Below are 21,152 nucleotides of genomic sequence, written 5' to 3'. Positions count from 1 at the left end.
TAGTTTCTCTTGACCACCAGGTTGGGAAACCACTGCCATACACTATGCTGAGTGAATTACTAATAAGCTTTATCTCAAAACTGAGAAAAAGTCCATGTCATTATGAACAATAATGGCAAACGAATAACAGATTCTGATATTCAAATAAAATATGGTGCTGAAATGATGTGCTATTAAGCTACCATACCTGTACATAGCTGAATACAAGACTGGTTGCCTACAATAGTTGATAACATTTTATTCTTTAGTTGTTAAAATAAATCCCAAAATTGATTTTATTAATAAAAATGTCATCTTCCAACAATGATAACATTTTTCTGGGCATATTTAATTGACAACCGAGCACAGGATGTAACTGATACCGGCCCTGGGGTAGATTGATGACATCTTCATCGCTTAGTGGATAAATTAGTTAATGGGCTAGTCTTCTATAAACTTCATACTTCCTTTAAGTGGACTTGTGTCGTATCAAGAAAGCAGACCAAGACTGAATGTTTGGTTTGTTATCGGTTCATTCCATCCATTAAACCTCCAAACTCCACTCCTCTCAATTTCTCCATCCATCACCTTGAGGGTTGGGTGTTTTCCTCGAGAACAGGGACAGCTTAGGGCCACTCATGTATATACACGTGTGTATGTGTGTGTGTGTGGACATGCAAGAATTGTTTATGTGCCTGTGTGATCACATGTCCACTTATCTAACAGTAATGTCTCAAAAGCAAAATGAAAGCCAGATGTTGCAAGAAGCAGAGTTATGTTATACGTTGTCACACCCAAATGAACGTTTCCTTAGGACAGTTGTATAAATCTGGATCAGATGTCCTCTGGACTGAGAGCTCCACCTGTCCTCTGCACACTGCTAAACTGCTATTAAGATTAAGAGCCAGGAAAAAGGTCAATCTATCATCCTTTTTTAAAAGCTCTCAGTGGAGCACTCTTTCTCCCTCTTTCTTGTCTCTGACAGCAGAGGTAGAGGCAGGTCTAGTGCACATTTTCCACTTTCCTGTGGATTGCCAACCTATTTATTCTACAAGATATGTGTCAGAGGAAAATCAGTTGAGCAGGATAACAACTATTTAAGTGTGGTTATGTGCATCTCTCACCTCGAGGGTTTGCATCAGCGTGGGCTTGATGGCATCTTTCATTAACACCGCCAGCGCCCCACTCACACCCTGAAAGGGAGGAAGAAAACATGAGTGTGGTGGTTGGAAATAAGGATAGGTTATCAGGACTGTGACAAAAATTAAACCTCACCAATACCAACAATTGATACTGATCTTAAGAATGGTCAAATGGCTTTCCTAAAATATGCCTTGTCAGCAATCTTTACACACCAACACATACATACAGCGTACACACAGTCATACACTCATTTCCACTGGGCTGGCCCAGAGGTGTGGTGATGTTTTTGCATCCTGGCTAATAAGAAAGACTTATGTAACTTTATATGGGAGCCTCCTCTATGACTCTGAAACAACACAGGCTACAGTCCTCAGTGGGAAACCAGAGCCAGCTGACCCTGTTGGATGGATCTGCTGAGAGGTGCTAAAACTCTGTTTAACTACTTCTTCTAACACGGTGCATGTCTAAAAAGGGGCTTTGTCATTACATTTGTTATTCTGTAAAGCACAACTATCTTCAAAAAGTGATTTAACACATTCTTATGGCCAGTTAAAACTGGAATTCACTCAATACTTTTGCTGTTGAAATGCTGAGATGTAGCGATGATAAACTGAGATTGTCTGGGTTAAAATTCCCACACTCCTTGAATGAAAAGACCACACAGTAACACACACCAGGTCCTCTGCTGTGACAGGCTGTCCAGAGCGGCTGGTCCCCACCACCATGCGCGCCAGTCTGTTTTTCATGTCCTCCAGGCTGTCTGCCAGAGCCAGGATGGCCATGATCTCGCTGGCCACTGCGATGTCGAACCCAGTCTGGAGTGTGAGAAAATACATACCAAGTATAAACCACAAAGGCAACAAACAGAAGTTTTTGGTCAGTGGCAACTGCAACTACTGGATCTAAAAAAAATGACGATTTACCAGCAATGAAACAGACAAAAAGAAATTCTGTAGTTTTCTGGTTGTAATGGTTTGAAATTCTGTGAAAGTTTGACTCTCTTTCTTTCTTAATAGTTTCTGATTGCTCAGTAAAGAACAGACATGGTTTGTAGGAAGGTAGCTTTGAGAGTAAATGAAATAAAAGAGTAACAAAGCATCACCAGCTTTATCTTAATGGGAAAGAGGATACATGTCTAAGGGATATGGCCTTGTTTTAGAATGATGCCTTTGGAGACAAAATAAAACAAATCTGTTTAATTTCTGATGTGACTTTCTGTATTAATTTATGTCAAATTAACTGAAAGACAAAGAGACGGACACAAGAATGAATAAGTGAGTGAGGGCTACCCACAGGGAAGTGTACAGAAAACCACAGAAGTCTCTATTCCACATCATGGAAAAAAGAAACATAACTTAAACCACATTAATCCACCAAGGAACACAACATTTCTATTCCCACTCCCAGTGATAATACCCAGAGGGGCTATAGTGTATCCAGTACTGGAGGAAGGTGGAGGACAGAGGAATGAAAGGGAAACAGAATGGATGAACTGATGGCGGTAAATGTAAGCATATGCTGAACCAGCTCAGAGGCTACTCCAGGTGTGTGTGTGTGTGTGTGTGTGTGTGTGTGGGTGGATGGGTGGGTCATTTTTCTCCTTCTTAAAACATTTGCTTTCACTTAAGCCTGCTTGCTTCCCATTGAGGTGAAGTGTTTATTTACAGGATTTCATTTAGCTGTCATTACTACAGACATGTGGGTGAAATACATCTGGGGTTTGTCATGGGCAGAGGAGATGGGAAAGCAGGGGAATGTGTGTGTCTGTGTGTGTACATCAGAAAAAGAATTTTAAAAAAAAAGATTGGGCTGGTGAGTGAGGTTACACTGTACAAGTGCCTAAAAACACAGGAATCATTTTAGTGATACAATGCATTGCAAAAGATGCCCACCAGCAAAGCCAGTAACAACAGTGTTTGTGATACTCTAGACTGAATGAATAAATATTTGTAATGAACAGGAATGTAACATATTTATGACAACTAGTGCTGTAGATGCCACAGTCCGAAAATACATTTGTTCATATTTTGGTTATCATAAAAACAAATAAAGCAAGCCGGTGGCTGAAAAATATTTAAAAAGATGATTGTTAGGGCACGCTGCATACCTCTCTGATCTGTCCTTTTTCGGTGTTTGCTTGTCCTACTGTGATCTTCCTCAAAAAACGGTCGTTTGTATCAACCACTGAAAAACAAAGACAAAAAGTTCAATTCCCTGCAAAATTTATTTTTCATAAAATCTACTACTTTGTGCATGAAAATGTCATCAGATATTATAACAGACAAGAACCATAAACTTTGAATAAAACTTGATCTGATACCTCAGACACACAGAAGATGTATTTACAGCCTGAGCCTGACAGACCAAATCCATTTCCACACATTGTTAAATAAATACAAACGCACATACACACACATGCACACACCGAACACCCAATAACTGACGGGAAGAGAGATTCTTATCTCTTACTGTGAGTAGGTGTTGACACCCTGAAAGTGCTTACGCGATGGAGGATATGCTATGTAAAAGTTTACTTACTCAGCACTTGGCCTGTTCTCTAATAATGTGGCTAGAAATCGGTTATGTGGCTATGCTGTTGTTACAATCAGCCTGGAAACCATGTTAATCAAACGTTATCCTGATGTTGCTTTGATGTAATGAAAGGAGAAGTAAAAACATGTCTTGTTACATGAACACAAAGACACACAGTCGCACCCACATAACATTAGGTGGTAAATCTGTTTTTAATCTCCAGGGTTTGTGTCTTAAGAATGCCCTCTGGAGCCACTGGACTAAATACCACATCAGTCATAGCAGCAGCTGCCTGGTTGTTCTCACTGACAACTTTAAACCAACACAACTACCACTGAGGTAGCTATTCCCACTCCTACCATACTCATTTATTATCCTGTGACTGATGGCTGCAACACTTCTACATAAAATGTGTTAATTCAATGTAAACATGAGGACCAGGAAGTTTTGTCATGGCCAATTTTCATTAAAGAGAAGTTTCTGCAGTCAGTACTAATTTTAGAATTCACTATATCAAAAAGGAAAATACACTTAATTCGAGATTTCATGTGACATTGTTTAGTCATGGAATAATTAGATACTTCTTTCATGTAAATTAGATTTGTGTGATAGCCATGATGTTGCTTTTGATAGAGTATGTCTCCGTGCTGCTTACAAAAGATCATACCGGGTGTTCTGTGTCAAGCACCACCATTTGATTGTCAATGGAAAACTGTCAGCAAGAAATATGAAATAACAACATAAAACATCATGCTCTCAACCAACACAGTGCCAGCTCTAAAATGTCAGTCAACAGCTTCAAGGGGAAATTCAGTTCTGTTCCAAATTTCAGTTTGACTTTAAAATAAATCATTACCCCACTCAAAACATCTGTCAGTTAATCAGTGGTTAACACTGCAAACTCCATATAACCACTTCAGTAAACATCACACTGCCTGGTAAAGTCAGTGATGTTTCCTGCATACCACCAGCATCAAGGTGAAACGCTTAAAGAAATTGATACTTGATTCAACATCATCTTCGCTGTAGTTTGAACATGTGTAAAGTTGAAGATGAAGCTTCAGGATGCTTGTTTCATGTAAAAAAAAAAAAAAGCTTTAAAATGTATCAAAAAAGCTTTAAAATGTTTCTGCTGCTCACTCACCCATTCACACACACACACTAACACACACACACACACACTAACACACCAATGGCAGCAAGCTACCACACAGAATGCTGGCGTGGGGTTCAGTATCTTGCCTGAGGACACTTCGACATGCGGACAGGAGGAGACAGGGATTGAACCACTGACCTTCTGATTAGTGGACGACCCGCCCTACCTCCTAAGCCACAGCAGCAACAGCAGAAGAGGAATGACAACCCACTGACCCAATAATTAAAGTACATCATATGTTTCAGACATACAAACTGTCTGGTTTTAGTTTGATTAGCAGAGACAGTAATAGATATAAATATTGAAATTCAGTTATATTCCCCTTCAGTGTTTCTCAGCCAGGCTGAATGTAAAAGCTTCAACCAGAAATAATGTGCAGAGTGAATTCCTATAATTCTGGAGATACCTCTCTGCCAGGTGATCTGGGAAGGGTCAAGGTCAAGACGGACAAAGGTGCTGACTTCCTGTGGTGTGAGAGATGCAGGGTCTATTTTATTGATGCCAAGACGCTGGAATCAAAAGAGAGAAAGAAAGATTAGAGGATCCTCTGTAAGGGTTTCAGGGAAGTGATGGTTGGATGCAATTTTTGGCTTTGGTTCAAATGTGTCCACATTTTGGTCCCATCTGTGCTCCTACTGCTGGATACAATCATTTATCTTATATTTTGTGAATATCTGACAACTTATATTACAAGTGATACTTTTCTTGCTATTTCCACATTAGCTGGACGCACAGTATTAAAGCAGCTGTAAAAGAAAAAGCAATTAAAAGACTATGAAGCAATCAACTAACTGTCAGGTTCAAAGGGTTTACTATGAGTGCTCTTCTTAAAAAAAAACACAGCTTTTTATCTCTCACTCTACAAATTATGACCAATAAATATTTTATAGTCCTTTTAACTTCTCATCCTGGAGCCCCTCATACAACAGGACAGACAAACACTGAGTTGACTTCTGTCCCAACTTCACCCTTCTATCTCTGTAACATCTGCCATATGCATATTTTCTGTTAACACTTGATATCAGGCATTCTTTATCAACACTACATAAAATAGCATAACTCACAGTCATATAAACAGATAGGAGCTTCATAAGACATAACTATTTGGAGATGAGGACAAAGTGATGAATCAGTGGGGACATTTTAAAAACAGGCTCACTGAGGTCCCCTAGTGGATGAAAGTGTCCTTTTTACAAGAGCTCAACAACAATCCTGAGGGCCGGTTACTGTTGTTGACACTAGTGATTCTGGCACTGCGGTGTTTAGACTTACACGTAGCCTGGCGATCTGGATGGGTGAAAATCTTCTGACTCCATTCACTGAAGGGACAAGTCTATTGAACAGGGCCTTAGAGGTATAAGACAAAAAATATGATTATGTGTGTATATGCATACAAATTACAATTCATACACAGTTGCATACTGCAATTTTAATTTCTGCAATTATAACCAGAATATCAAGATATAAGCATAGCTGACATTTAATTTAGAAAGTAACTTAATAAAAACGATTAAGTGTGCAGTAACACATTTCATAATTTACTTTTCTCATATAACTGAGACAAACAACAGTTTCACAGTTTACAAAGTGTGGTGTCAGAATTACTTTGCAAACTCATCATATGGTCACCTTGTCTGATTGGGTCGCCTCATGAAGCATCCTGGCATCGATGGCCGCTGCCACCAGGTTATTGGCTGCGGTGATGGCATGAATGTCACCAGTCAGATGGAGGTTGAACTGAAGTGCAAGTGAAGGTTCAGACAGAAAAGAGGAAGAACAAACAGAGACAGCAGGAAAGTGAAGGAGAAGTGATTAAACACAAGAGAAATATACACCTATTCAGTAATGTGGTGGTACACAGTGTGGGTTTGGCTGTCCCCGCTGAGAAACCATTTCCTAACCATGGGGGTTAAGAGTTCGGTATCACATGATTTATGTGGATTACAACAATACTGTAATCTTCCCACAGCTTTGACTTTGTCACCTAGGTCTTTAAAATATTATGAAAAATATTCTTTCTGTTTGGCATGAGCCCTTCAATCAAAAAGGAAACAAAACATTTTATTTTTCTTTAAAGATCCATGTATAACACACACACACACACACACACACACGCGCGTGCACGCTTTTCTTTCTGATTACTTTTATAAAAAATGTTCTAAACTGGGCAATAGAGCTAATTTGAGTGCATACTGCCAAATGAATGGAGCCTGTCTAGACGTAGAGACAGCTCCTTGTAAGCAAGTAGCTTGGCAGGAATCACAGTGCGGGCACAGAGACAATCAGGTGGGCCTAGCCTGTCCAAAACCAAGACCAGTCATACTTAATAAATTCTGAACTGCTTCTAAATTGGTTTACTTCTGATGATTACAGCAGGAGACAACGGGGCTTGGTGTTGAACATTTAAATTATTTCATTATAGTCCAATGATTCAGTCAGTTCTCATTATTGAGAGAACCATGTGCTAAGTCACATGCTGCTGCTGATGGGGAGAGGGCTGAATTAGCAGCCACGTACGTGTCGTTAATACTTGGCACTTGTTAAGGAGAAACTGGCACAGGAGTGAGTTAGATGTCTGGGTTGAGAATGATGGCTGAACTTGAGCTGAATTCTCTTCCTCCTGCTCCTCATGATGTCTTTTTGTGACAAACTTCAGCAAACTGCTTTGTTTCATCATGGTTTTTATCTTAACCTACGTTAAAAGCAGCTAGCTCAGTAGACTTCTGTTCCTCTGTGCAATGCGCGAGCTGTAAACTGAGTAAAAGATGAGGGGTGCAAAATGCACTGCCACTCAAAAAAAAATCTGACCTATCATCATCATCATATGGTGTACTCTAATTAGTCCTAAAAGGCTTTGCTAAGTGCTGACCCGCGTTGTCCGGAAACAATGTTATGCCAAAAGAAGGCAGTCCTGCACAGTGAAAAGATGCAAAGCAACAGAATGAATATGAGCTTTCTACTGAAAAGAATATATTTGGATGTAACTCTTGTAATCACCAACATTTTCATTAGTCTGTGTCCAACACTGCATGCATGTGTGTATTTTTGTGCACTTCAGGTCTTTGAAGCTAACGCTAGTCCTGCTGGGGAGCACTGAGAGTCTGTCTGTGTGTCTTACCTCCTCCATAGGGATGACCTGGGCATATCCCCCTCCTGCAGCTCCCCCTAGGCACAAAGAAGAGGCAGCACAGTCAGAGGCAGACAACGGGACAGGGACACACAAAGGAGGGGTGCTGTGTGCTGGACTCTAAGTGAACCTCTCCACCCAGACACAAAATGTAGCAGGGTATGAAATGCTAGCCTCACGCTGACAAAAATAGCTTATCACAGTTACTTGATACATTCCAAACTGCTGCTTTGGTTGCCTGACTGGCCAAATCTCACTCAATGTATTCAATGGGAAGCAAAACAAAATTGGAAATTTCATACCAAAATAATATCCACCACTTAGAATTGAAATCAGTTGAATGTAATGAAAATACAACTCCTTAAAGAATGTAAGTTGTTATTCATAGTAACGCTTTTCTAAGAAAATTGCTTTTTTGAGGATAACATTTAAATTTTTGAAAAACAGAGCAACAAAATATCTTTATTCAGTATCTCAAAAAAGTTCTCATAATGCTTATCATCAAGATAATAGTTTATTGTATTGGAGGCAAATTCACAGTGAAAGCACATTTTTCAGATAGGACATGTCATGTATGGACCTAGGTATCAATTACTGACCTTTAACCCCAAAGGTGGGTCCCTGGGAGGGCTGTCGGAGACAGGCGAAGGAGTTGAGCTTAAGGTGGGCAGACAGGGCTTGGACTAAGCCGATTGTCACTGTGCTTTTACCTTCGCCAAGTGGGGTTGGAGTTATACTATAACAGGAGACATACACAAAATGTTTGAATTTTACATTTTTTTGGTTTATGTGCATTCATGTCATCACAATTAGTGTGAAGCCAAGCAATTGATACATATGAATTACAAACTAAACCATCAAACCACGAATCAAAAGGATCACTTAATTTACATCACAAACACCAGCATTAGGGAGCACTGAAGGAATAAATAATTAAGAAAAAAAAGATTCAGTGAATGATTAAGTAAAACTCACCCAGCAACCAATATATATTTCCCATCAGGCTGTGTGTGGAGGCGGTCTAACAGGGAGAGGCGGACCTTTGCTTTGCTCCTGCCATAGGCTTCGAGCTCTTCTGGCAGCAAACCTATCTCCTCAGCCAGTTGGTCCACTGGCTTTGGCGTCTGGGCTCTGGAAATCTCTATGTCACTGACAAAGAAGAGAAAACATGACAAGTCATTTATATACAGTTATTTCTAAAGGGTCACATATGTCTTTTACACAATAATATTCAACCCTGTTCACATAATTTTTATGATGTACATGCAACTTAGATTAGCAAGACACAAGAAAAGACTCTTGTGTACTTGCAGATTTAGCTTAATTTCTCATAGTCTATCACAGATTCAGAGTGTTTCTGACATAACTGCTCTATACCTTGGTACTGGTGTCAGGGGCTGCAGTTTGAGGCTGCGCAACCGCCAGGGTCGGTACTGCTGCTCCTGGAGCCACCAACTGCTACTACGCACCACATTCTGGTAGACAAAAAGGAGAAACAGACGAAACAAGTTTGAGAACAGTGAAGGCAGAATACAGTAGCAACTGGGTCAACAAACAAGGTTGGTACATACTGAAATACAAATTGTTGCACCTGTATTCTGTAAGCCGCTGTGAGGTATCCCAACCCAGATTTTGAAGACATCTCAGTGGCATGTTCATCTAAGACAAAAAACAAAGGTTAATGCTCATGTTGACTAAAAACATGCATATCTATATTAAACAGCGGTCGGCCAGAATACAGAGTATAAGAAAAACAGAGGACACATGCTGTGAGTTACTTCAAGCCTACATACATTTAACCTCACATCCACAAGAGTTGTACTGCTTCCTAAGGCTGTCTTTACATGCTGGCTGTCTGAGCTGTTCACTGGTGAGAGCCAAACTCAATGGCGATACGTCATTATATGATTTCTAAAGAAAAACTGTTACATTGGGGGAAAAAAGCCAACAGATTGGACTATTACCATATATGTCTGGAAGACCCATTCTCCATGTTTAAGCTTGTTGGTCAGTCTCACTTCATGCACTTTAAAAAGGTTAGCATCAAACAGGACTGAGGTTCAAATCATTTGTGTGGTGACAAAATTTAAAAGCAGCACACAATGCCCAAGGTAGCAGTGCCACAAGGTAAAGTATCATCTGTATTTCACAACAAAAAACAATGGCTTAAGCAAGTGCAGAGCAATTCTGTCAGTGATCATTTGTAAACGGCCTTATAATGACTATTCCAGTATTCCTCAATACCTGTCTCCAAGGTGGACTCACAGCGGATGACGGCAGCCCCTGGCCTGACCCAGGTGGGTGGGATATCAATATTCTCTGTGCCTAATAGGACTACAGCATCAGCCTGCATCACCTGAGAAATGAAGAAAGTAGAAGAAATAAAGTAGAATATAAAATAGAAAAAAAATGAAAAATTCAAAAAAAGAGGATTAATATAAAGGTTTAAGGAAAAGATGTGAAAAAGCACGAAAAAGAAAAGTGGGACTGATCAGAATTTTTTATAGCTTTCTCTTAGCATAAATGTTACAAGCTTTTTACCAGCTCTGTTACAACCGATCACATTTTATGACTTAGCATTTGAAAAAGCAGAAACTGACCCCATGTGGCCAGACAGTAAAACTGCACATAACTGAATAATGACAACAGGTGGTTGAGTCTACAGAGCACAGAAAGAGGATTAAGATTTTTCAGTTATAAACAATGCGGTAAGGCTCCCAAAACACACTCAAAGCCAAAAAAACAAACAAAAAAAAACCCTTCAAACTGACCATAAACACTTTGCTCCTTCAAGGACCAAACAACAAGCTTTTAACAGATACATATCAAATATGTTTTAGGAGAAGTGATGAGAGAAAAAAAGCATGTGTGTAATGATTTAATTTTAAGACACACCTGGCTCTGTAGGTTCTTGAGACTCCAATGACTTTTGAGCGCCACCATTCCACTTCTCTCTATCAGGAACTGCAGGGCCACCCCAAGGGGTCCTTCAGCTCCAATCATCAACACTGTTCTTCCTTCCATGGGAGCATCTGTTAAAAAGTTTTAATTCAACATTAGCACATACCTTCTCCATTTATCAAGGGCCTTATTGCAAGATGAGAAACCCAACTGTCAGAATCAACGTGGTCCACATATCAATTACAGCCCATATAGTCTGTTTTCAAATACTGACCATATGGACTTTGCATGACATATTAAACCTCTACTAGTTGTATCCGGGATACTGAGAATAACCATGACCCTATGTACAGCTGACCTTTCACCCCTACCCTCTGAACCCCAGGCTGTGACTCCTGAAGGTAGCCTGGTGAGTCAGCAGAGTGAGTCAGCCATCTACTACTAAGTCCTAATGCCAAACTCTTTCTGGTGCACTGAAGTATCAGATGTATAAAACTCCTAAAATGTATCATAAAAGCTGTGAGCATGTTAGCCCAACACTCCCACTGATGTCATGACATTTTCACACACCAGCTTGTTGTAATAAAGCATATAGCGTGTCCATACTGGAAGAAATTAAACAAAGTACAAAATCTTTTGAAAAATATTTGCTTGCTTTTTCTTGAATTTATGAAATTTGAACAAAAGGTTTTTCTAAAGTTGCAGATTGCTTGGCATTCGTTAACATGTCTAGCATAATTTTCTGTTAATGTAAAACAGCAAAATACATGAATTTATTTTATACCGACTGTCAAAAACGTGTGAAAATTAGTACATACAGTGGTCTAAACTTTATAATTTAGTTTTATTTTATTATCCTTTTGGAGATTCCTTGTGTGTCTGTGGCAATTGTCAGACACACAAAACATCCACAAGTACAAAACAAAGCACATTACGGTTAAAGACAGACATCAAACCGTAGACTAAACTAAACTTGTTGGTAAGTATAGAATGAATAGGTATTTTATCTTCCCATGTCAGTATTTACTCTGGTATTAGAATACATTTAATTTGGTCTTTGTCAGGCGTGAATGTATTACCTACTAAAAAACATAAACTACAATTAGTTTATACTAGCCATCTGTAACAGCTGCAGCTAATAAAATTGATAATGAGTGGGTTTTGGTGTGGCACAATAATACTTATCATTAGTGCAACTAATGCTGTTTACATTAATCAAACTTACTCATTCATTTTATCAGCTACAGTCCCCTTAGAGGCAAATGTGAGTATTGTTACAGCTACTGTATGTGTCAAAGTGTACAGTTAGCTTATTTATCATACCTTTTATATGTTATATCATTTTCACAAGTTACAATAGTACCTACAATACTTAGTAACTACTGAACTTGGGACAGATGTCCCTTCTAAGAAACTCACCATGTTTCTCCAGCAGATCCACGACAGCGCTGGCTATAGGAGGCACAAAGCCTTTGTTCAGGTCTCCTTGGACCAGACGGCCCATATTCAAGTATGATATCCTATTTAAAGACAAAAACGACCATAAATATACAATTTACTGCATTTTTGCCATTTGCAGCACAGCCATTCTCAGTTTAACTGATTAATGTTTTGTTTTACGTACATCAGGCACGCAACATTTAAATGTTACAGAGTAAAAACTAACACTGACAAGTAACATTTTAAAGTACAGTAAGAAATATACTACAGTAGTCTTCATGATTGGAGGTCTATGATAAGTTGAAATGTTACTGACAAACATTTTTTTGTCAAACAACTAAAAGCAAAGTAACTTGTTACAGTCAAACAAAAACATTATGTATCTCAGTGTTTTATATGACAACCTAAACTATTTTTTATGAATTTGTCCTCTACTGAACCTATTCTATTCAATTTTTGAAGATTGTGAAGGGTGTCTCACTAATTTTCTCATTCACTTTTACTCAGTCTTAATTCTGTGCAGCACTTTCTGATTTGGGTCCAATCTGACACACCACGTGAGTAAATGCATTTATCTCTGTTGGGACAGAGAAACATGCACCACTGAAGCTCTATACCTACCTCAAAATGTCTACTGCTGACACATGAAAGAAGGGCATACCTATCAATTAAGGAAAAACACTCAAAAAGGAAAAAATGTCTAAGTGAAAGAACCCTAAACAGTACAAAATGTGCTACTTGGGGGAGACTATTATGTCTTTCTATGTGAGAATTTAAAACTTAAATTAAAAACTACTACTAGCTTTAATTGCAACTATTCTATATATAACCAAATATATCTGCATCTGCAGGGTTTTACCCGTCTACATCCTTCTCAGGTTTGAGTGTGTTGAGTACTCGATTAGTGAGGGAAGCGGGGGGGAGGTGGAGGTAGACACCGTGCACCCTGGGGTCCTCATTCAGCTTCAACACCTCCTCTATAATCTACATGCAAACACAAAGACAAAGAGACACACACACACAGATGAAAAATGTTGCTAAAATATGGAGGTATTGAACAGCCACAGTTGCATTAGTAAGTAGCAATGTCAAACTCACTGCTACTGACTGAGCGAGGAAAAAAGATGGTAGTCTTAAAGAGGAAGAAAAGAGAAGGAGGAAGTGAAAACATTTTTTATTAAAAACATAATAGACCAAAGATGTGTGAAAGTAGAGCAGTAGATCAGTAGAGCAGCAGAGTGCTACAAGGACAGGAATTTGGATGTTAATCATTTACTGTCAGTTGAGAAATTCCTGAGCTATTCCCAGGAATTCCTTCTTTCAGTATGGAAGAAGAGTCGGCCTTCAGCTGAGAGAGAGTCACAGCTGAGAAGTTGCCTCCCATTCCTAATTATATAATGTTGGAAAAGACATGAGGTGAAAAACTGATAAAATCAGAACCTAAGGAGTGCCTAAATCAATTAGGGAATCAAAGATTAGTCATGTAACATTGGAGAAATACTAACTTACAGATAAGTAATGTTTTAATTAAATTAAGCTTGTTTTAGGCTGTGATTACCATGACACTCCAATCACGTGCTGCACAAACAAATAACTAAGGGAATGGTAAAGCATGCACTGACTTGCTAAACAATGTGGAAAGGTTAGAACAGTTTGCCCGGGCAGATCTTAAGGCGCTGGGGGATATTACAAAGTTTCTGAGTTATAAGTTTCACTCACTTCATCTTCACTGCAATCCTTTGCCAGGCAAATCTGAGTGATGTTCAAGCCGATCTGTGGACATACATTAAGCAGAGGGTCAACAGCTGCAATTGTCGTGTAGATTTGTGAAAAGGGACAAAGTGAGCAAAATTACCTTTCCTGCCATTTTCTTATTGTTCTCCAACAAGCTGTCATCTTCACCTGCCTTTGAGATCAAATTAGCACAATGAGAAAAAACACACACACACACACACAAACCTCTTACTACAGGAATGTTCAATGGCTTCAGTAGAAACAGACAAGCTTAAGGTCAAAGGTTTATTAAGGCAAAGTTGTTTTCATGTCACAGCTTTTCCCCCCCCAAGATAAATTCACTCATTGGCTTTATACTGTTTTTTTCTGTGTTTCGAAGAAAAGATGCAAGAAACTTGTAACCCAGAGAATGTCTTCACCTAGTCTTGCATCTTTCAACAGGAATTATAAATCCCACACATTGCTTTTGTATTGTTTTTGCTTACATACCTGTATAATGGCTAGCACTGGTTGGATTGCAGGATTTCTTCTCTGCAGAGCCACCAGTGCTTCCTTGGTGCTCTGAACCACTTCCCTATGAGAGAAAATAAACTGGTCACCAATGTTCATTCAATCATTTAAGTCCACACTTATTGCACATGGCTTCAAAATATATATTCATGTCAAACACCATCGATATACATTGCAACAAGACTTTGGTCAAGGGACTCCTAAATGAAAACATGTTGCTAAAAACAAGCTTTAGAACAAAACTGCTAATACTGAGGATGTGTGGTTGTCTGTGAGGAAGTGTGACACTGTTAAACAGAAAGTATGACTTAACCCTTCTCACTTTGCTTGACATAAAAGCATGATTTGGGCAATTTTTTGCAGCAGGATACTACTTACAGACGAGAACAAATGAGTCACAACCCAGAAACATTCTAGGAAAGGAAGCAACACAATGCCAGTGTCACGGGCAAAAGTAAAGCCATTTATTTTTTTAAATTTACAAACTTGAATGTTTCAAACACAACAGAAGGAAAGGGGACAGAGACTGGAACCAAAGCAAACATTCATATAAAGTTAACAAATGGAGATTCCTATTATACTTATTGGGGGTAATGTAAACATACTCCACCACTAGTTTATTATGATCAATCATTCAATTCACTATATTCCGCACGGTAGTCTATTATTTAAACATTTAGACAATCACATACAGTAGAAACCATACAAAAAGGCCTATCTACATGCATATACGGTGATGTTGGAGATTTTACAAATTACATAGCCTCACAGTGAAGCTTTCCAGCATCGCCCATTCACTCACACTGGGTTATTAGCTTTATTCCATATGCACATTTTAGCATCGTGTGTTTGGCAACAAAGGAGCAAAGTTACATCAGCTGGCTTGAGACCTTCTGATGATAATCGACTACACGTGCGAAAGTGGCTGCTAGCCAAAACGCCGGTGAGACAGGAAATACCGACGAACACCAGTTAGCTTATCATTTCAGCAAAATACCACTAAACTATGTCTTTATTCGTTAGAAAATCATTAATACACAAGACAACAGCAACTGAGGGATGTCCAAGGTTTGGAGTACACATTTCCTCCTTACCTCAAAGAACTGTCGCACTCCAACCCATCTTCCTTCTGGGATCGTTTCCCAAAGTTGACGGCAAATTTCGGGCTGGTGCCGCTGCTGGTTGTAGCGCTCGCTGCTCGGAGGATCAACCGGCCGTTGGCAGCACCGACCGGCGGGCATCTCCGCGACAAGCCGCTCACCCTGCTTCCTGGACGGGCTTGGTGTATCCGTAGACTGCCACAAGCACTGCGAATGATGGACGAGTTCATGGTCGTTTCTTTTTAGGTTTTTAATCTTAGCTTATAAATTCAGCTTCTGTTTGTTCTCTTGCGGCAGCCGGCGTGGAAGTCAACCCCCGAAAAGAACAAAAAGAAAGTTGTGTTGAGGTGGCGACACACAGGGTCCTGATGGATGTACGCTGCATTCAGGGGCTGTCGGAAATTTGAAAATTATGAGCTCGGTACAGGTGAAAAACCCCTGAATATGGCAAATCTCACAAAAACGCGAAGGCCTATTTATAATAACACGAGCCAAATGTGTGACGGTCAGGGCGTGGAAAACATGTCACAGTTTATATGTCAATGCACATATTGAACAGCAGAATTCGATACTGAATCAATTTCAATATCAATTGTATGTATATAGGGACCACATAGTAGTGTGTACAGTCTGTTCTACTGCTAGAGCACTGTTGCTAAACTTTTTAAAAGATCACTGGAACATTTTGTCACAGAATCTTTTTTATTATCATCAAAGTACGAGAACACTAGGTTAGTCCGAGGAACACTTGAAAGCAGCAGCCTCACAAGTAGCTTGCTGTTGCGAGCACGCGCGTCCACGTGCTATATTGACCCAGAAAAGAGAGAGGGGGTCAACCTAGGACGTGGGGGTCCAGAGTGTCTGTGGATCCACTAAAGAATGAACTGACATCAAAGAAAATATGGTTTTTACTACCTTCATAAAGCCTATCGGTTATGTTTCCACTGAAAATAGGCAACATTGTAGATAGGTACTTTGGCACTGAAAAACTTGCACGTCCTAATGTGATAATGTAACCTAAATAACACGAAATTAAATTATGTCTCAGCTTAAGTAGAATCACCTTGGAACTCGTATTGGAAAAGGGTGCATCTGGGATATTCCAATATTTTGCAAAACTCTTAACTGATCATTTTAGAGCTGTGCTTAAAACGCTGGAATCAATAGCATGTGATCAATAGCAGACTTTTGGACCCTACTTTACGTAACTTTCCTGCTGTGATCGAAGTAGCCTTATGAAAAGGGGCTGAATCTACATGTCACAAACATTATGTAAAATACTAACTGATGCATTAATCTTAAGGCAAGGAACAGCTCATTTAAAATGTGCTTTTCTGTGATAATATTAAAAGCTTGTACTTAAAAAGTCATGTGGGCCAAAGACAGTAACGGTGTGATATAATGAATATAATCAGGGACATAGGCTACCCACAGGAGACTGGTAATATCAAGATATGTCTGTTTTCCTCTCTCATGTCACATACACGTACACACATAAGTACATGTGGAAGTCATTTGGGCTCGGTTAGGAAAGTCTTGACGTCAGTCTATCTCCACACAGGCCCGGCTGTGTCGCCTCCCCCAGGACCATCAGCCATCATTGCCATCAAAACTCATAAATAAATCCTTCACCAACGACTGCGTTTCAAGATGCTGGCACAGTTGCTGGTGACTGAAAAGATTAAATGATAGATAAGTGTGATGGACCCCGTGCCACATGTTCTGGGCTCCCATATATAATTTCAAACAATTCTGCCATGTTTTACTCTGGAAAGAGGCTTACAATTTCAGCCTGGCACTCACTTGGTTCATGTACTCTAGCTGTTCACACCTTGTCCGTCTTTATCCATTTGACGCTCCTGAGATGCAGCGTCACTGCAAAAGGGCCAAACCGACCGGGCTTCATTCCTGAGTCACATCTTCACCGGCGCATGGTGTGGCGCAATCTGTCACCCTAACAAAAAACCAAAGTCGAATACCAGTTTTAGCTCTATAGATAGCCGCGTTACTCATGTGAAGCCCCATTGTTATTTTTCTCACAGCCCGGACCAGTCGACTTCAGAAGTGAGAAGATGCTTCTGCTGCTGCCAAACCACCTCACATTAAAGCAAGCAGTTTGATTTATGTTCTGTTTAGATTACAGCAAAACAGGTAAGGTGCTTTTCTTAAGTGCTGCAATCTTGCATGAAATGGAGAAAATCCGGCAAACTGGCGATATTGTAGAAAAATTATTAGCCTTTATACCCAGTGTATGTTGGGGTGTATCATAAAATGTGGGTGTATTGTGAGATTTGTTTGGTGACAGCTACTCAGAAGACAAAAGCCTTAGGCCCATATACAAATTTAGGCCTACATTTTTTTTTTAAAAAGGCATTCTTTTAAAAGCTATTGTCAAAATAACATTATGTGGATTTATGTTGTTGAAACCATGAATTTACCTCATAAAGCTTCAAGTGTAGGAAGCCACTAAATGTCTGGATGTAGCCTGTTACCATTACTTTTAAAATATTTTAATCATGAGAAACAGAAGTTGCAGATAACCTTAAGTCATACAATCAAAGACTGTTTTTCAGGGGTATTGAGTCAATTATTGCCGTAGTTTTATATGATGATATCAAACTTGATAACAAGGGACACTGAAGTCGACATCTATGTTTCAGTATTTTATAATTTCAATATTTTATCCTCTAGATTTCAACACTGAAAGCAGGACAAGACAATGTCAATATCTGGTAGCAGGGCCTGAAGTACAGGAACTTTTGCACTTGTAGCATTTGAATGCCTTAGAATTTTAAAATTGGCTTCTATATTTCACACAGAAAATGTTTTTAGAGCACTCATCAAAATGTTGAAATATTTCTGTATCTGATGTGCATTATCTGCAGAATCTGATGCCCCATTTAGATTTAAAAGTCAAAATGAATGTCTGGACAAAGACGTCAAACAGATAACAAGTTAAAAGAACTTGTTTGGTGAGGAACAACACCTTTAACTATTCTCTTGAGAACCTGTTAGGCCAGTGCAGGGTGCTGGGAGGGAAGAAGGAAAAAGGCATTTAAGCAGGCATGACTAGGGCTGGGTATCGTTACCAGTACCAATACCAGTAACCTCAAAGTAATACCTATAGAGTACCTCATTCGATACCTTTCTTTTTTCTACATCATTCAATATCCATCATGTGAATGGAAGCATTCAGTTGCGTAAAATGTCACCACTCCTCCCCATCCAAACGATTTTTACACAAATACATTTTGAAAGTGTTCAAGTTATTTAAACATTTATTAAATAACTGTACAAAACTGTACAATGAAGTATTATCACCACAAACTTTATGGGTTGTAGCTGCTGTGGTAGTGACCCAATCACACGTTGCATTAAATTGAATAACACTTGAGGTGATTGGCTGTGAGCAATGCCATACAAATAGTGTTTTTTTTCTAGATCTAGGTACAAAAAGGATCAAAAGCAGGTATCCTTTGACTGGAGAAGTTTCAATACTACTTGGTACTGGGTTATTTCCGTCAATACCATAAAGGTATTGAGTACCAATAGCCAGCCCTAGGCATGACAGCTTAAGAGACACTGACTGTGTTTAACACTGTAAATTAAAGGATTGTTTTGTCCTTTAAAGTCAGCCCACTTTACTGATCAATTTTTATGAATGTGTGTTAGACAAGGAAGGATAAATATCTTGACATTTGTATCCTCTTTCTGTTCTCCAGCCCAACCATGAGGGACAGACTGAGCCACCTGCAGGAAATGTCCAACGGCCATGTGGAGCCAATGGAGTATGCGGAGTCCACTGTTTCAGACACCTTCAGCAACGTGGACCTGGAGGAGGAGTTGCCCCATGAGGCGGTCGTGTTCGACAACAGCCCTGCTCTGGTGGAGATCTTTGACCAGTCACAAAATATCCACAGGGAGATCCAGCTTATTCGCCTTGAGGTTAAAAGGCTTCATGAGCAGAACTCTCGTATGCTCCATAGCGTCACCACCATGAGCACTATCAAAAGAGACTCTAACGTCATTGGTGCTGATATAAAGGCTCGGGCAGAGGGCGTGTTGTCACGTCTGCGGGACATGGAAGGTACGGCCCACAAGCTAGAAGAAGTGCACGGCTCAAATTCTGCCATCACACGCGTAGCCAGAACCCAGTATGCTTGCCTCAGCAATGGTTTCCGCGATGCCATGTTTGACTACAATGAGGCTGAGATGAGCCATCGGGAGAACTGTAAAATCCAGATCCAGAGGCAAATGGAGATAGTGGGGCGTGAGGTGACGGGTGAGGAGGTGGAGGAGATGATTGAGACAGGCCGGTGGAACATCTTTACTGACAACGTTGTGAGTGAAGGGAAAACGGCTCGATCAGCTTTGTCCCAGATTGAGAAACGTCACCAGGAGTTGGTGGACCTGGAGGCCCGTATTAGTGGCATCCATGAGATTTTCCTGGATATCGCCCTGCTGGTAGAGGAGCAGGGCCCCATGTTGACCACCATCCAAACCAACATACAGAAAACTGATGAAAACATACAGGAAGCCCTTGTCAAACTAGGCAGGGCCAAACGTCATGACAAGAACAACCCCTTCAAGAGGATGTTTTGCAGTTGCTTCCCATGCTTCAACCAATGACTTTAGAGTACAGGGTTGGGTTGAGGAATGGCAAAATATGTAGTCTTGAAAAAGAAAAGTACGGCATCCTAAGGACATTAAACATTTTCTGAATGTGTCATTAGCACATAGTTCTTATTGTCACAACATGACCCGCAGAGCTATTGCATATTAACATTTTTTCCAGGAAGTTAAATAAAGGTTTAATAGAAAGGTGTTTTTATTGAGAAACAAAAATACTAGAGTAAAATTTTTAAAAATTATATTTAAATAATCCATTGATGTCAAAATTTCTGTATGAAAGGTTTGGGACAGGTATCTCGACCCAGAATTCAGTCCCCCCATGAGGTATGATGCAGTCCTGAAACAAAGAGTATTTGAAAATATTTTTCATATTTTTAAGCCTGCAGAGTTTCCACATGGAAGGGATTTAACAAATAACACAATGCAATGACTGTAAGAAATATTTTCGTATATCTAATAAACTCCAATGATATGTTACTATATGCAAGTTGAATCACAACATTTTAGTAAAAATTATTTTCCTTGTTTGATGAGGTAACACAGATCAAATAATTTGTCAATGGACATCAAACATATTTAACATGAGTCTGAAAATATTTTAGAAATGTTTAATTGTTAATATTTTCTGCATTTTTATGTAACTAGCTGGTCTGTGTTCACCAAAAATTGCACTATACTCCCACATTAATTCCTCATATTCAGCATCTCTTTTGAGCAACAGCTGTTTTACTAGGATTTATCATGTTATGACTTCATGTATAATGATACCTTTCTATTGTCTACCTTTCCTCTGTGATGTCTTGTATATTACATAAATAATTATATTAAAATACAACCTGAGTGTGGGTTTATTCTTCTTTAAACATGAAATCTGTATCAACAATAAAGACATGTTAAG

General features: G+C 39.4%; 2 protein-coding genes across 5 annotated transcripts in view; one reads left to right on the top strand and one right to left on the bottom strand.

The window, feature by feature from the left end:
• Window positions 1-16,176, bottom strand: part of mthfd1l (methylenetetrahydrofolate dehydrogenase (NADP+ dependent) 1 like) — a 43,814-nt gene extending 27,638 nt beyond the window's left edge. For 2 of the 3 annotated variants that reach the window (XR_006091929.1, XM_042389588.1), the window contains exons 1-19: window positions 15,617-16,176; window positions 14,502-14,586; window positions 14,134-14,184; window positions 13,998-14,051; window positions 13,138-13,262; window positions 12,258-12,358; window positions 10,833-10,969; window positions 10,182-10,293; window positions 9,529-9,596; window positions 9,315-9,412; window positions 8,913-9,086; window positions 8,537-8,673; window positions 7,929-7,975; window positions 6,440-6,547; window positions 6,083-6,157; window positions 5,217-5,319; window positions 3,230-3,306; window positions 1,797-1,937; window positions 1,104-1,172 (exon numbers count right to left, since the gene is read on the bottom strand). Coding sequence is in view for 2 of the 3 variants with exons in the window: in XM_042389588.1 (XP_042245522.1) it covers window positions 1,104-1,172; window positions 1,797-1,937; window positions 3,230-3,306; window positions 5,217-5,319; window positions 6,083-6,157; window positions 6,440-6,547; window positions 7,929-7,975; window positions 8,537-8,673; window positions 8,913-9,086; window positions 9,315-9,412; window positions 9,529-9,596; window positions 10,182-10,293; window positions 10,833-10,969; window positions 12,258-12,358; window positions 13,138-13,262; window positions 13,998-14,051; window positions 14,134-14,184; window positions 14,502-14,586; window positions 15,617-15,852 (1,998 nt within the window). In the remaining variant the exon portion in view is untranslated. The remainder of the gene's footprint in view (window positions 1-1,103; window positions 1,173-1,796; window positions 1,938-3,229; window positions 3,307-5,216; window positions 5,320-6,082; window positions 6,158-6,439; window positions 6,548-7,928; window positions 7,976-8,536; window positions 8,674-8,912; window positions 9,087-9,314; window positions 9,413-9,528; window positions 9,597-10,181; window positions 10,294-10,832; window positions 10,970-12,257; window positions 12,359-13,137; window positions 13,263-13,997; window positions 14,052-14,133; window positions 14,185-14,501; window positions 14,587-15,616) is intronic. The other variant, XM_042389587.1, reaches the window with a different exon arrangement.
• Window positions 16,177-16,328: 152 nt separating this feature from the next.
• Window positions 16,329-21,089, top strand: LOC121881845 (syntaxin-11-like). Of its 2 annotated transcripts, XM_042389590.1 has the most exons (3): window positions 16,329-17,556; window positions 17,665-17,773; window positions 19,345-21,089. In XM_042389590.1, the coding sequence occupies exon 3, from the start codon at window positions 19,352-19,354 to the stop codon at window positions 20,249-20,251; it is 900 nt and encodes a 299-aa protein (XP_042245524.1). In that variant the 5' UTR covers window positions 16,329-17,556; window positions 17,665-17,773; window positions 19,345-19,351; the 3' UTR covers window positions 20,252-21,089. The 2 variants fall into 2 exon arrangements, with proteins under 2 accessions (XP_042245524.1, XP_042245523.1); XM_042389589.1 differs by lacking the exons at window positions 16,329-17,556; window positions 17,665-17,773 and adding an exon at window positions 18,340-18,594.
• The last annotated feature ends 63 nt before the right edge of the window (window positions 21,090-21,152 follow it).

The sequence above is a fragment of the Thunnus maccoyii genome, chromosome 17 (assembly GCF_910596095.1).
Source record: "Thunnus maccoyii chromosome 17, fThuMac1.1, whole genome shotgun sequence".
Classification (NCBI taxonomy): domain Eukaryota; kingdom Metazoa; phylum Chordata; class Actinopteri; order Scombriformes; family Scombridae; genus Thunnus; species Thunnus maccoyii.
This window is presented reverse-complemented; position numbering and strand designations above follow the sequence as displayed.

Bases quoted from the DNA above. Each gene is read 5' to 3' on its own strand.
- LOC121881845 (XM_042389589.1), top strand. From the start codon at position 18,545: ATGTCTGGACAAAGACGTCAAACAGATAACAAGTTAAAAGAACTTGTT. The intron at 18,595-19,344 runs GTGAGGAACAAC...TCTGTTCTCCAG, and splicing joins AAGTTAAAAGAACTTGTTTG to CCCAACCATGAGGGACAGAC.